Source organism: Balaenoptera borealis, assembly GCF_965194805.1.
Source record: "Balaenoptera borealis genome assembly, contig: HAP1_SCAFFOLD_1245, whole genome shotgun sequence".
Classification (NCBI taxonomy): domain Eukaryota; kingdom Metazoa; phylum Chordata; class Mammalia; order Artiodactyla; family Balaenopteridae; genus Balaenoptera; species Balaenoptera borealis.
Window position 1 is genome coordinate 86820 of NW_028122972.1, and position 15394 is coordinate 102213.

The following is a 15394-nucleotide window of genomic DNA, read 5'->3' on the forward strand; positions in this document are numbered from 1 at the left end:
AGCTGCTTCCTATCCAGGTGTTCTTGAGTGGGACATCACAGCAAGCACTGAAAAGAATTCTTCTTCACTCGGAGACTTTACTCTGGCACTCACTGACCGCCACACAGCTGCCTCCTCCATGTTTCTGGCAGCCCAGGATGATAAAACTTCAGACGCCAAGAACATGGTCCCTCTACATCCATCGCTTTCTGCCAGCCTTGCTCAGGGAACACCATCTCAGATTCCAAATCAGGGGCAGAGCCGCCTGCCACTTCCCTGCCAGGAAGGAAGCCAGGTATATTACTATCACCAAGGCACACTGGAGTCTTTACTGTATGGAGAACTTGGCTCCTGCCCGCAATCCTACGGCTCGGCGTCATACACAGGAAGTCGGGCCTCTGGGCAACCAGAAATGGGAATGGGACTGAAGGAGATTCAGCCCACAAATATCCGACCACCAGCTTCCACCTCTGCAGTCTGCCACCCTGTGTCTGCTCAACGCATCACAGAAACAAGTTTTCAAGGTGAGTATAACAAACGCCAGAGAAAGTTGAAGAATGAGGTCGGCACTCAAAAATGGGGTCAAATCGACAGCTGGGAAGGGGTGTAGAGGCAGGTAGAATTTAGATCCTGAGCCTTTAATAACCACTACCTTCGCTCAGTGCCCTCTGTTTTTAGACTCTCTATGAGAACACCTAGGGCTTCCCTGGTGGCGCCGTGGTTAAGAATCCGCCTGCCAATGCAATGCGGGGGACACGGGTTCGAGCCCTGGTCTGCGAAGATCCCACATGCCGTGCAGCAACTAAGCGCATGTGCCACAACGACGGAGCCTGCATTCTAGAGCCCGTGAGCCTCAACTACCGAAGCCCACGTGCCTACAGCCCATGCTCCGCAACAAAGAGAAGCCACCGCGATGAGAAGCCCGCACACCGCAACCAAGAGTAGCCCCCGCTAGCCGCCAACTAGAGAAAGCCCGTGCACAGCAATGAGAGACCCAGTGCAGCCAAAAAAATAAATACGTAGAATAAATAAGTTCAAACAGTAAATAAATACATAAACATAAATTACAAAAAAAAGAACACCTAATGCAGGTGGGAAGGTGGGAGGGCCACTGTAGAGGTCATCTATGCTACATGTACAAGAACCCCGAGAGCACACCAATCGGTACCACACTTTTCACTGCTGTAGCCGATCGTTCCCCCTGTACTGCCACACTGTAGCACTCCCTTCCCTCATCTACTGCTATAGTCTCTTCGGAAGGTGTTTCAGAACTCTTGTTATGAGAGTGCCAGTTGAACTGTCCTCACTTCCTTCATTTATACCAGGATTGAAGACCTTGTGGTCCGAGATCCTGTCCAGAGAGCAAGCAGGCTAAGACTCTGTCTTTGTTGATGTATTTCATCAGCAAGGGCTCTACCCCCTCTCCTAGTTCATGGTGTGACGTGTTCTTGGCCTCTCGGGAAAGTGGGGAGAATGGAAAGGACCCTATATGAGAATGCTAGGCTTTGTAAAACATTTCAGGTTTTTAAAAATAAGACTCATTTTGTATTGGACTTATAAACAGTCCTATGAAATACAAAGCGAGCCGAGAATCAGCGACAGGAAAGGCTCACCAGTAAGAATTACAACAGTCACCGCTTACCTCGTAGCATAGGGCACTGTCCGTGATCCTTAAGAAGAGTTAGTAGAAATGCCTTGCCCAGCTTGCCCCTGAACCCCTTGAAAGGTACACGACTGCTGTGTTGGTGTTTAGGGGGAGCATCTCACTTACCAGGGACTGACTTCTCCCTTGATCCCTTTGTAGGGATGGAGACCTCCCCCCTGGTGATGAAAAATTCCCTGGGATTGCAACCTCCAAGCCAGACGTTTTGTGTGACACAAAGTCAAGAACTCCCCAAGTCCTGCAGTAGCAGAAACAGCCACATACTTGAGAGTAACCCACCATCTGAACTTGGGGACATTTCAGTGACAGCTCCAGTCCAGAGTGCCAGGCGTCTCCTGGCCCTGCCTCCAGCTCCAAGCCAGGGACAAATAGAGAGTAAGCACGTGGATGATATCAAAACCAAGCTTTCAAAGCCTCTGGATGCCTACCAGATCCCAACAGAGAACCAAGATCCTCCACTACTCCCTTTAGGAATCCCTGATATTCACCAGCCGCTGGCCTGCACCGATCCCCTCAGCCAAGAGGAGCAGCCTGGTTCTGAAAATGCTGATCTGGGAGAGAACAGCCGGAGTCGTCAGGACCTAGGGACACTTGAAAATGGGATTGAACCTAGCAGTGGTCTTGCAGACATTACTACACTGGCGGAGGATATTCACCTTCCCCAGCTCTTTAATCCTTTGAAAGATCTTGATCAATCCCAAGGTCCCAACGTGATCAAAGCTAAAGACACCAGAGCCATTAAGGTGAATCAGGTGCAGGAAAAGCCAAGTGTCATAAAGGTTCCCTCTGATCAACCCAGGAAGAACAAACAGAAAGCCTCTGAGCCTATCAGTGGCGCTCCCAAGGCCAAAATCCAGCCAAAGAATCCAGAGTGCCTGTTAGGGGGAGAAGTGGTTATATGCCACGCTGCAGTCAGTGACAGGGCTCCTGTGAACACGGCCAAGCACTCTCAAGGCAAACCTCAGAAAGCTGCATCCAGAAAGATCAGCAAAACTAAGAGCCACGGGCAGGAAAAGACCAAAAGGACCAGAGGGAGAAACAAGGCTGAGGAGAACAAGCAGTCAGGGAACAAAGTCAAGGCAGAAGAGAAGCCAGCAATCCCCCACACGAAGCGAAAGGAACACCAAACTGAGCTTCTCCAACAGAGCTTTCAAAAGCCTCGAACCTCCCTTGGCGTGCGCATGCTGGAGTCTGTGAAGGTTCTTCATGCGCTGGGGAAGAAGAATGAGACGAAAACTGGGCGCTCTTCCTGTCGGCTCTTGGGAAAGTCAAGCAACCCCAAAGACCCCCAGCCACCCCCAGCTATCCAGCCATGGCGGCATACCCCACGTGAGGGGAAGGGTCCTGAGAAAACGCAAGTCCAAGCCCAGAAACCAGACAGCAGTGCTGAAACAGAGTGTCCGTCTCCAGCCCAGTATGAGCGGCCTCCTCCTGGGAAGGTCAAGTTGATACCTCTGCCTTTTTCTGCCTGGGACAAGCCTCAAGCTCGACCCGCTCCTCGGAGGCCACAGTCTCTGGCCTCACATCGGCCTGCTGGGGCTTACCGTGCCCAGCCTGGTTCTACTGACTCAGCTCAACCTGCTGCAGCCAATTCATCCCAGCCAGCTCCTGCCTCTTTGCCAGGCCCCGCCAAACCAGCTCAGCCAACTGTGACCAACCCAACCCAACCGGCTTGGCCCAACCATACCCAGCCTCGTGTCCCTCAGTCTGCTGCTCCTAGGCCTGCACCCTCCAAAACTTCATCTGGCGCTCCTCTCCAGCGGGAGCCTGTTCCCCCTGCTGTGAATAAGCGCCAGTCCCCACCCAAGCTCCAAACCCACTTTCTACTCCAAGACTTCAGCAAGCAACGAGTTCCATGGAGGGAACCCAACGTGCCTGAGCCAGTCATGTCAAAGCCCATCGAACAAGAGCAGAGGCCAGAGCGAGAGGCCATGAAGAGGCGGGCTCAACAACAACGGGAGAATGCTGCCGGATACACCTCTTCGGGCAAGCTGCAATTTTTCACCGAGAGGGAAAACGAAATGGAAATTGCCGACTACTACGGATACGTCAAGTGAGAGCTGCTAGGATTCTTGGTGCCACCTTGGCTACCAGCTGTTCTTCCATACACAGGTAAGACAGGTATAGAACTGAATAAGTAAATGGAATACAATTAATAGACGAGTAACAAACCTTTCGAATTTTCAGATGCTGCTAACTGGGGCGTGAGAAAGGAAGGACTGAAAGTTGGATGGGAGAATGAAGGAAAGGGGTAAAAACTGAGCAAAGAGGAAGGAACTTGGCCCAGGGCTAGGAAGGCCAAAAGAGACGTATGGATTTAGGAAAGGAAGCAGGAGCGAGGATGAAACGGCAGAAGTAAAAAGCAGGGTCAGAGGTCTGGGTTGAAAGAACACAATTGGAGTAGAGTTGAAGGTGACAGAAGATGAGTCTAGGTTTACTAGGAGAAATAGAAAAAGTCTCTCGGGGACGCTGGCCTTAAGTCTCACAACCACCAGATAGGTATTTCAGAAAACAAGAGGTTCAGGACACATCTCTGAAAGGTCTGAGTTGCCTTATTCAGGTGTGACTGTAGTGGGGGAATAGGGAAATCTACCAGAGAAGTGGCTAGGGCTCAGAGTTATCCTAGGGGCAGCTGACGACAGGGGCAGAGCCAAGGGAACTGCTGGATCAGGAGGCCCACGAACAAAGCAGGGGCATAGCCGCCTGTCACTTCCCTGCCAGGAAGGAAGCCAGGTATATTACTGTAACCAAGGCACACTGGGGTCTTTACTGTATGGAGAACTTGGCTCCTGCCCGCAATCCTACGGCTCGGCGTCATACACAGGAAGTCGGGCCTCTGGGCAACCAGAAATGGGAATGGGACCGAAGGAGATTCAGCCCACAAATATCCGACCACCAGCTTCCACCTCTGCAGTCTGCCACCCTGTGTCTGCTCAACGCATCACAGAAACAAGTTTTCAAGGTGAGTATAACAAACGCCAGAGAAAGTTGAAGAATGAGGTCGGCACTCAAAAATGGGGTCAAATCGACAGCTGGGAAGGGGTGTAGAGGCAGGTAGAATTTAGATCCTGAGCCTTTAATAACCACTACCTTCGCTCAGTGCCCTCTGTTTTTAGACTCTCTATGAGAACACCTAGGGCTTCCCTGGTGGCGCCGTGGTTAAGAATCCGCCTGCCAATGCAATGCGGGGGACACGGGTTCGAGCCCTGGTCTGCGAAGATCCCACATGCCGTGCAGCAACTAAGCGCATGTGCCACAACGACGGAGCCTGCATTCTAGAGCCCGTGAGCCTCAACTACCGAAGCCCACGTGCCTACAGCCCATGCTCCGCAACAAAGAGAAGCCACCGCGATGAGAAGCCCGCACACCGCAACCGAGAGTAGCCCCCGCTAGCCGCCAACTAGAGAAAGCCCGTGCACAGCAATGAGAGACCCAGTGCAGCCAAAAAAATAAATACGTAGAATAAATAAGTTCAAACAGTAAATAAATACATAAACATAAATTACAAAAAAAAGAACACCTAATGCAGGTGGGAAGGTGGGAGGGCCACTGTAGAGGTCATCTATGCTACATGTACAAGAACCCCGAGAGCACACCAATCGGTACCACACTTTTCACTGCTGTAGCCGATCGTTCCCCCTGTACTGCCACACTGTAGCACTCCCTTCCCTCATCTACTGCTATAGTCTCTTCGGAAGGTGTTTCAGAACTCTTGTTATGAGAGTGCCAGTTGAACTGTCCTCACTTCCTTCATTTATACCAGGATTGAAGACCTTGTGGTCCGAGATCCTGTCCAGAGAGCAAGCAGGCTAAGACTCTGTCTTTGTTGATGTATTTCATCAGCAAGGGCTCTACCCCCTCTCCTAGTTCATGGTGTGACGTGTTCTTGGCCTCTCGGGAAAGTGGGGAGAATGGAAAGGACCCTATATGAGAATGCTAGGCTTTGTAAAACATTTCAGGTTTTTAAAAATAAGACTCATTTTGTATTGGACTTATAACAGTCCTATGAAATACAAAGCGAGCCGAGAATCAGCGACAGGAAAGGCTCACCAGTAAGAATTACAACAGTCACCGCTTACCTCGTAGCATAGGGCACTGTCCGTGATCCTTAAGAAGAGTTAGTAGAAATGCCTTGCCCATCTTGCCCCTGAACCCCTTGAAAGGTACACGACTGCTGTGTTGGTGTTTAGGGGGAGCATCTCACTTACCAGGGACTGACTTCTCCCTTGATCCCTTTGTAGGGATGGAGACCTCCCCCCTGGTGATGAAAAATTCCCTGGGATTGCAACCTCCAAGCCAGACGTTTTGTGTGACACAAAGTCAAGAACTCCCCAAGTCCTGCAGTAGCAGAAACAGCCACATACTTGAGAGTAACCCACCATCTGAACTTGGGGACATTTCAGTGACAGCTCCAGTCCAGAGTGCCAGGCGTCTCCTGGCCCTGCCTCCAGCTCCAAGCCAGGGACAAATAGAGAGTAAGCACGTGGATGATATCAAAACCAAGCTTTCAAAGCCTCTGGATGCCTACCAGATCCCAACAGAGAACCAAGATCCTCCACTACTCCCTTTAGGAATCCCTGATATTCACCAGCCGCTGGCCTGCACCGATCCCCTCAGCCAAGAGGAGCAGCCTGGTTCTGAAAATGCTGATCTGGGAGAGAACAGCCGGAGTCGTCAGGACCTAGGGACACTTGAAAATGGGATTGAACCTAGCAGTGGTCTTGCAGACATTACTACACTGGCGGAGGATATTCACCTTCCCCAGCTCTTTAATCCTTTGAAAGATCTTGATCAATCCCAAGGTCCCAACGTGATCAAAGCTAAAGACACCAGAGCCATTAAGGTGAATCAGGTGCAGGAAAAGCCAAGTGTCATAAAGGTTCCCTCTGATCAACCCAGGAAGAACAAACAGAAAGCCTCTGAGCCTATCAGTGGCGCTCCCAAGGCCAAAATCCAGCCAAAGAATCCAGAGTGCCTGTTAGGGGGAGAAGTGGTTACATGCCACGCTGCAGTCAGTGACAGGGCTCCTGTGAACACGGCCAAGCACTCTCAAGGCAAACCTCAGAAAGCTGCATCCAGAAAGATCAGCAAAACTAAGAGCCACGGGCAGGAAAAGACCAAAAGGACCAGAGGGAGAAACAAGGCTGAGGAGAACAAGCAGTCAGGGAACAAAGTCAAGGCAGAAGAGAAGCCAGCAATCCCCCACACGAAGCGAAAGGAACACCAAACTGAGCTTCTCCAACAGAGCTTTCAAAAGCCTCGAACCTCCCTTGGCGTGCGCATGCTGGAGTCTGTGAAGGTTCTTCATGCGCTGGGGAAGAAGAATGAGACGAAAACTGGGCGCTCTTCCTGTCGGCTCTTGGGAAAGTCAAGCAACCCCAAAGACCCCCAGCCACCCCCAGCTATCCAGCCATGGCGGCATACCCCACGTGAGGGGAAGGGTCCTGAGAAAACGCAAGTCCAAGCCCAGAAACCAGACAGCAGTGCTGAAACAGAGTGTCCGTCTCCAGCCCAGTATGAGCGGCCTCCTCCTGGGAAGGTCAAGTTGATACCTCTGCCTTTTTCTGCCTGGGACAAGCCTCAAGCTCGACCCGCTCCTCGGAGGCCACAGTCTCTGGCCTCACATCGGCCTGCTGGGGCTTACCGTGCCCAGCCTGGTTCTACTGACTCAGCTCAACCTGCTGCAGCCAATTCATCCCAGCCAGCTCCTGCCTCTTTGCCAGGCCCCGCCAAACCAGCTCAGCCAACTGTGACCAACCCAACCCAACCGGCTTGGCCCAACCATACCCAGCCTCGTGTCCCTCAGTCTGCTGCTCCTAGGCCTGCACCCTCCAAAACTTCATCTGGCGCTCCTCTCCAGCGGGAGCCTGTTCCCCCTGCTGTGAATAAGCGCCAGTCCCCACCCAAGCTCCAAACCCAATTTCTACTCCAAGACTTCAGCAAGCAACGAGTTCCATGGAGGGAACCCAACGTGCCTGAGCCAGTCATGTCAAAGCCCATCGAACAAGAGCAGAGGCCAGAGCGAGAGGCCATGAAGAGGCGGGCTCAACAACAACGGGAGAATGCTGCCGGATACACCTCTTCGGGCAAGCTGCAATTTTTCACCGAGAGGGAAAACGAAATGGAAATTGCCGACTACTACGGATACGTCAAGTGAGAGCTGCTAGGATTCTTGGTGCCACCTTGGCTACCAGCTGTTCTTCCATACACAGGTAAGACAGGTATAGAACTGAGTAAGTAAATGGAATACAATTAATAGACGAGTAACAAACCTTTCGAATTTTCAGATGCTGCTAACTGGGGCGTGAGAAAGGAAGGACTGAAAGTTGGATGGGAGAATGAAGGAAAGGGGTAAAAACTGAGCAAAGAGGAAGGAACTTGGCCCAGGGCTAGGAAGGCCAAAAGAGACGTATGGATTTAGGAAAGGAAGCAGGAGCGAGGATGAAATGGCAGAAGTAAAAAGCAGGGTCAGAGGTCTGGGTTGAAAGAACACAATTGGAGTAGAGTTGAAGGTGACAGAAGATGAGTCTAGGTTTACTAGGAGAAATAGAAAAAGTCTCTCGGGGACGCTGGCCTTAAGTCTCACAACCACCAGATAGGTATTTCAGAAAACAAGAGGTTCAGGACACATCTCTGAAAGGTCTGAGTTGCCTTATTCAGGTGTGACTGTAGTGGGGGAATAGGGAAATCTACCAGAGAAGTGGCTAGGGCTCAGAGTTATCCTAGGGGCAGCTGACGACAGGGGCAGAGCCAAGGGAACTGCTGGATCAGGAGGCCCACGAACAAAGCAGGGGCATAGCCGCCTGTCACTTCCCTGCCAGGAAGGAAGCCAGGTATATTACTGTAACCAAGGCACACTGGGGTCTTTACTGTATGGAGAACTTGGCTCCTGCCCGCAATCCTACGGCTCGGCGTCACACACAGGAAGTAGGGCCTCTGGGCAACCAGAAATGGGAATGGGACTGAAGGAGATTCAGCCCACAAATATCCGACCACCAGCTTCCACCTCTGCAGTCTGCCACCCTGTGTCTGCTCAACGCATCACAGAAACAAGTTTTCAAGGTGAGTATACAGACGGCAGAGAAAAGTTGAACAATGAGGTCAGCATTCAAAAATGGGGTCAAATCGACAGCTGGGAAGGGGTGTAGAGACAGGTAGAATTTAGATCCTGAGCCTTTAATAACCACTACCTTCTCTCAGTGCTCTCTGTTTTTAGACTCTATATGAGAACACCTAGGGCTTCCCTGGTGGCGCCTGCCAATGCAGGGGACACGGGTTCGAGCCCTGGTCTGCGAAGATCCCACATGCCGTGCAGCAACTAAGCGCATGTGCCACGACGACGGAGCCTGCATTCTAGAGCCCGTGAGCCTCAACTACCGAAGCCCACGTGCCTACAGCCCATGCTCCGCAACAAGAGAAGCCACCGCGATGAGATGCCCGCACACCGCAACCGAGAGTAGCCCCCGCTAGCCGCCAACTAGAGAAAGCCCGTGCACAGCAATGAGAGACCCAGTGCAGCCAAAAACATAAATACGTAGAATAAATAAGTTCAAACAGTAAATAAATACATAAACATAAATTACAAAAAAAAAGAACACCTAATGCAGGTGGGAAGGTGGGAGGGCCACCGTAGAGGTCATCTATGCTACATGTACAAGAACCCCGAGAGCACACCAATCGGTACCACACTTTTCACTGCTGTAGCCGATCGTTCCCCCTGTACTGCCACACTGTAGCACTCCCTTCCCTCATCTACTGCTATAGTCTCTTCGGAAGGTGTTTCCGAACTCTTGTTATGAGAGTGCCAGTTGAACTGTCCTCACTTCCTTCATTTATACCAGGATTGAAGACCTTGTGGTCCGAGATCCTGTCCAGAGAGCAAGCAGGCTAAGGCTCTGTCTTTGTTGATGTATTTCATCACAAAGGGCTCTACCCCCTCTCCTAGTTCATGGTGTGACGTGTTCTTGGCCTCTCGGGAAAGTGGGGAGAATGGAAAGGACCCTATATGAGAATGCTAGGCTCTGTAAAACATTTCAGGTTTTTAAAAATAAGACTCATTTTGTATTGGACTGACAACAGTCCTATGAAATACAAAGAAAGCCGAGAATCAGTGACAGGAAAGGATCACCAGTAAGAACTACAGCAGTCACCGCTTACCTCGTAGCATAGGGCACTGTCCGTGATCCTTAAGAAGAGTTAGTAGAAATGCCTTGCCCATCTTGCCCCTGAACCCCTTGAAAGGTACACGACTGCTGTGTTGGTGTTTAGGGGGAGCATCTCACTTACCAGGGACTGACTTCTCCCTTGATTCCTCTGTAGTGATGGAGACTTCCCCGCTGATGAAAAATTCCCTGGGATTGCAACCTCCAAGCCAGACAGCTTTCCTATGGAATGACAGAGAACTTGTCAAGGTGAAACACCAGTCTGCGGGAGAAAGGGAGGAAGAGAATGATGGAAATCGTTTCTGGGAAACTATTTTTACATTATGTGTTGTTTGTTCCCGGTAAATAAACTGAAATCTTCTTAACAGTACAACAAAATCTAAACCACTAAAGCCAACAATACAGGAGTATAACGTTCGACAAAAATTTCTTTGGCTGCGCAGCATGTGGGATCTTAGCTCCCCAACCAGGGATTGAACCCACGCCTGCTGCGTTGGAAGCGCAGAGTCTTCACCACGGGACCACCGGGGAAGTCCCAGGACTATCACTTTTAAAGGAGAAGGTACAAACCCCTCGGTTCTATGAACTGGAGATTTTTAGTAAGAAGTCAATATATTTGTTGTTAGGCACATTTTATGTTAGGCTGTCTCCCTGCACAGGATGCAGGCGCCTTGAGAATGGAAGTCATATCCCTCTATAGTACGTCCCTCTTCTTTCTGCTTTGCAGTTTGCTGCTCCACTTGTTCAACCCCACCTAGTAATAACCTATACTTCCCTTGTTCCTGTTTTCCCATCTGGAAAACAGACAAAAGGCAACCAAACAACGCAAAGGTCTCAACAAATAAGGGATATCCAAAACCAGAGATGGCCAGAACTTCTGTACCCCTGATGAAATAGTCCTCATACAAAACCTGATAATCAAATTCCTTAATGCTAGGAATCACAGTGAAAAATAGTATCTGAACTGACTTCTGTCAGATGAGTGAGAACTAAGGTTAATTCAGTGTATCTGAAGCATAGAAAGTGAGGGCAAAAGTGGCACAAGATGGGGCTAGAGAAGCAGAGAGGATTCTAGACCACGCAGAGTCTTAAAGGCCAACAGTGTGTTTTCTATTCTCAAAACAATGCTTGTGAGCGATGTTTATGAGCAACGTTCCAACTTGCTTTGAAGGTTTCTTGTGTGAAGAGTGGATTGGAAGGAAACAAGATATATGGACACCAGTTAGGACCTAATCGCAACAGACAGGCAAGTTCAGTATTAGGAAGTTGAGGAAGAGCTGGCTGACAGATTCCAAAGAAATTCAGGAGATGAACTGAAGCGGGCTTAATGGGGTAGGAGATGGAGGAAAGGAAGGTCTTAGGGAATTCAAGGGTTTACTGCACACATGAGCAAAGTCTCAAAATTAATCATTTGAACGTACAGAGGCGGATCTCCCAAATGACACCGGTTAGGAAGCAACGGTACGCCCTTTAGAATTCCTAGAGACAACACAAATCAACTGTTTCGATGGAAAATTCGGCGGGACTCTTGATTTCCATGGGAATACAGAGAAAAGAGACACTGATCTGGCTTGCAGGTATATTTAGGAAGCTGTTAGCCGGACATCACCTACTAGTATCATGTAAGTAGGCCGTCCGAAGTAGGAAGCTTAGGGGAAAAACCTGGAGGAAAACTTAAAAGCTTAAGCCACACCTCTACACTACACCACCTTTCACAATTTCTTCTCAGATAAGCATCATCCCCATCAGTGAAGAAACTCGTTCGTACCTCATAATAGGAAAAACAGGCCTAAAGATTCAATGTGTGTCTTGGGAGGTCCCATCTATGCGATATCTTCCTGGGACCAGAAAAGGCCCCAGGAAGATCCATCTCTGCACCCCTGAAAGCTTACCACCAAGGAAAATGACTAGGTCCATAGATTTCCTCCCTCAAACCAGCTTACCTCACACATAGATCATTAGCAACTCCGCCCTTACTCACATTATCACAGTCACAAGAGTGGTTAGGGAGAAAAGCACTAACCAGGGGAACTAAAACAGAGGCAATCCAGGCCAAGCTGGGCTGGTGGCAGATATCTTGCTCCTTACGCTCGGGTGCATAATGCGACTCACCACAGTGCCTTTTTCACAGACCCTTTTGAACGTTTCTCCACAGAATCCAACAGCTCAAGTTAGTTCATGACGCTTCAAGGTCAACAATCGTCAAGAGAAAAACATGCAATATGTCTTACAATGTTGGATTCCTTACAAACAGGACAAGGAGATAACCATGTAGACAAAACCAGAGCATTTGAAAACATCTGTATTCTACAAACACACCAGTGAATGCTATAAATAAGGTACTATGACATAAAACAAAATGAAAACTAGATGTGAGACTCTTCTCTTCAGTGTACAGACTTCATGGCAGTTGCTGCACACTATCTAGCTACTTAGATCTTTAACTCTCTGTTCTGTTAATACCAAATGAGGCCCAAGTGTGTCAACCTGTTTCCCACAGAAACCAAAAAGTCTACATGCATCTCTTTTCTCCTGTGCCCTTTCACCTTACCTGCTCCCAATTCTCCACCAACGTCCTCCTCTTTCTCTAATTATTCTCCTCTTCATTTTGCTTGGCCTTGCCCCCAAGCATGCAAGACAGAGAGTCCTAGAGGTCCAAGATTCTAGAGTGGCTGTTTGCAAGGCGGAGGAGATTACAGTAACTGCCACACTGTATATACTTCTGTGCAAAGAAAAAGGGACAGTGTTCAGAATGTCTCTCACATATAACAAGAGCTGGAGATGGCAGGATACCTGTGTGGCCCAAGGAACTAGAGCTAGCAAATTATGGGCCAAACAATTGCAACCAAAGGCTGGAAGAGGAAAGGTCTGCAACCAGCTCTGTCTCCTAGCTCTCTGGTATTTGCTGCCAACGGGCAGAGTCTATTTCGTGAAGCATCAAGCACTGAAAAGAAGACTCCTGCTGCTGGAAGGTGACAGGAAGTAACGTCCAATGCAAGATCAAGGCTTGTCCTCGAAGCAATGCCCATAATGGAAGAAAAAAAAAAAAGAGAAAGCGGAAGAGAAACGTTAAGTCGCAAGTCCAACCTGGCCCCCAGCCTAGCCCAGCCCAAGGAAGGTAGGAGTCAAGGAGAAGAAACTAAAAGAGAAGAGCCTTGGACCACAACATTCTCCACAAGGTACACTCAACAAACTTCACCCTACTCTTGAACCAAGTTACAAAGAGAGCTTCTTAATCCCTACTTTGGCTCCTTAAAAGCTGCTATCAGTTCACTCATTAGACACATATGATTTCAGAACAACTGTAATAGTTCAAACTAGATGGCTCTTTCCTTCCTAAGGATTATTAATTAAAGAAGATCTATATAGCTCTAAGTATATGATACATAAAATAGAATACTCTGTAGAATATAAGTAACTCTTAGTTCAGTGTATTAATGAACGTCTGTAAGAAATGTGGCAATGATTTCCCTAATGGAAGAGCCTGGGGGAGGTAAATCTGTCTTCTAGGATTTCCTCCCCAGAGCTCAGAAACTCAGGTGTTGTTTTAGCTCTCCTACACTCTCTTCACCCAAGCCCGCCTTCCTGTTGGGGATCGGACCTCCCTATTGGCTCTCTCATACCTTTCAACTGCCTGCTTTGTGACATCACTCTCCTACCAAACCTACTACCACTTGGTAGAGTCTTGGGGTTTCCGTGGAGCTGTTTGGACCAGTAACCAGTGACCTCTGTACTGGACACGTGCGCCGTTCAGCTGCAGCCACTCGGACATCCTCTAGTGTTGTCTCCTCATCCCTTGTACCTGCAGTGGATGCTTCCTCTTCTCTGACCATGTCAGGTAAGAAAAGAAACTTTGGAAAGTTTTGCGTTCGATTTCTTTTGCCCCTAAATTGAGTAAGTAGGAGATTCAAAATAGCATGGAATAATGAGGGAAAGTATTGAACTACACGTCTGGAGACCTAATTTCAGTTTTGACTTTGACGTTTACTATCTGTGTGACTTTGGACAAATCACTGGCTGTCTCACAAAGCCTGTTGCTTTCCTTAACTGTTACGTTAGGATACCACGTTGGGTTGATCACTCTGATCCCCTTCTTTTCCAGTATTGAGCCTTAAAGGGTACCCATGTAGAAAACGAAATCAGACACTTCTCAAGAGTGTTTCAACAGAAACATAGAAAAGCCAGGGGACATAGAAAACTAGCAATATATACCAAGATGTTTCATCTCTAATGGTCTCCCTCCACTAGGATTTCGACTAGTTGAAAAGAGAGAATAGGGAGAGAGGATGGAGAGTACTGGGCTCTACAGGGAGGCACAGAGTCGAGCGTAAGGAAGTTTAGGATGGTTTTCATTAGCACAGGCCAACAGGCACCAAGAGATGGGAGAAAATGTAAGAATGAAGAGGGAAAGCATAGAGGAGCTCTCAAGAAAAACGGAGTTTGCAATGGAATGCTGATGGGAACCAAAGATTTTCAATTAAAGCAGAAACAGCACAGAGGGAAACCTGCTCAGAGCAGGGCAAAACCAAGTTGATGGTAGCAAACCCTTACATTAACAGACTAAGAAGGAAAGTAAGGCCAGAACAGGGGATCACCAGGAAAGGCAGCTTATCAGAAAAGTCATACTCCGTTTTCTTTCTTTTATTGCCTCTCTGAATACAGTTGGCCACTTGACAGTTTTGAATATAAACATTTTAGAAATACGTTTTAGAAATGATGCCTCCTATAAACAAGCAACCACAGTGGTTATCTAGGGGGCTGCTTTTCAGTGTTTTATTCTTTCTAATTTTTAAACTAGGTAGACATTTCACCAATTCAACATTTTAAGTGATATCTTCTAAATTGAATCAGAAGGACTATTTTCCTTGGTGTGATATGTAGGTTCTAAGGCAAGGCTGCTTTTCATTTTTACAGTTATTTCCTTCCTAACACAGAGAGCACATTGATCAACAGCCATCGTTCGCTTGTAGAGCTTAGCTACCGAAGAAGAAGAAGAAAAAGTCAAGCCCCACATCTCTAATTCCCCCCCCCACTTAGGGAATTCCCTGGCGGTCCAGTGCTTAGGACTCGGTGCTTTCACGGCCAGGGCCACGCGGCGCGGCCAAAGAAACAAAACAAACAAACATCCACGTTTATCGAAAACCATATTGTGGAGTCCTGTGGATTTTCTTACATTTGAAAATCTTTTTTAATTGGATTCTAGGCATGATGGTTTTTTGAGGTTTTGGGATGCCATCTTCTTGGATGCTGAAGATGATTCTAATCTAAGTTCTAGGATAAATCCAAAAACCTTCCTGATACATTTTAAGCTTCCTTTCTGCTTATTATATAAGCTATATTCATTGAAATATATATTTCTCCTAGGCTTAATACCTCTTACTTGCTGGGTAAAAATATGAAGGAGCACAATAATGAAACTCTTTTACACTTATTATTTTGCTGTCTGCTTCGTACCGGTTTTCATTGAAATACTTGTCTATATGTGTTGTGGCTACCTATACATGCACATTTATTGCATTCTGTTGCTTGTTATGCATTTTTTACTGACATACCTTCTCTGTCTGTATGCATTGGCTAGGAATTCATTCAC

The 15394-nt window shown here is 48.2% G+C and overlaps 1 protein-coding gene across 1 annotated transcript in view; it reads right to left on the reverse strand.

Annotated features, from left to right (window-relative positions):
• Window positions 1–9920: 9920 nt before the first annotated feature.
• Window positions 9921–15394, reverse strand: part of LOC309621944 (uncharacterized protein) — a gene marked incomplete at both ends in the record, with an annotated part of 85166 nt that continues 79692 nt past the window's right edge. Inside the window, one exon of the mRNA XM_082409215.1 lies at window positions 9921–10066. Within this exon, the coding sequence (XP_082265341.1) occupies window positions 9921–10066 (146 nt within the window). The remainder of the gene's footprint in view (window positions 10067–15394) is intronic.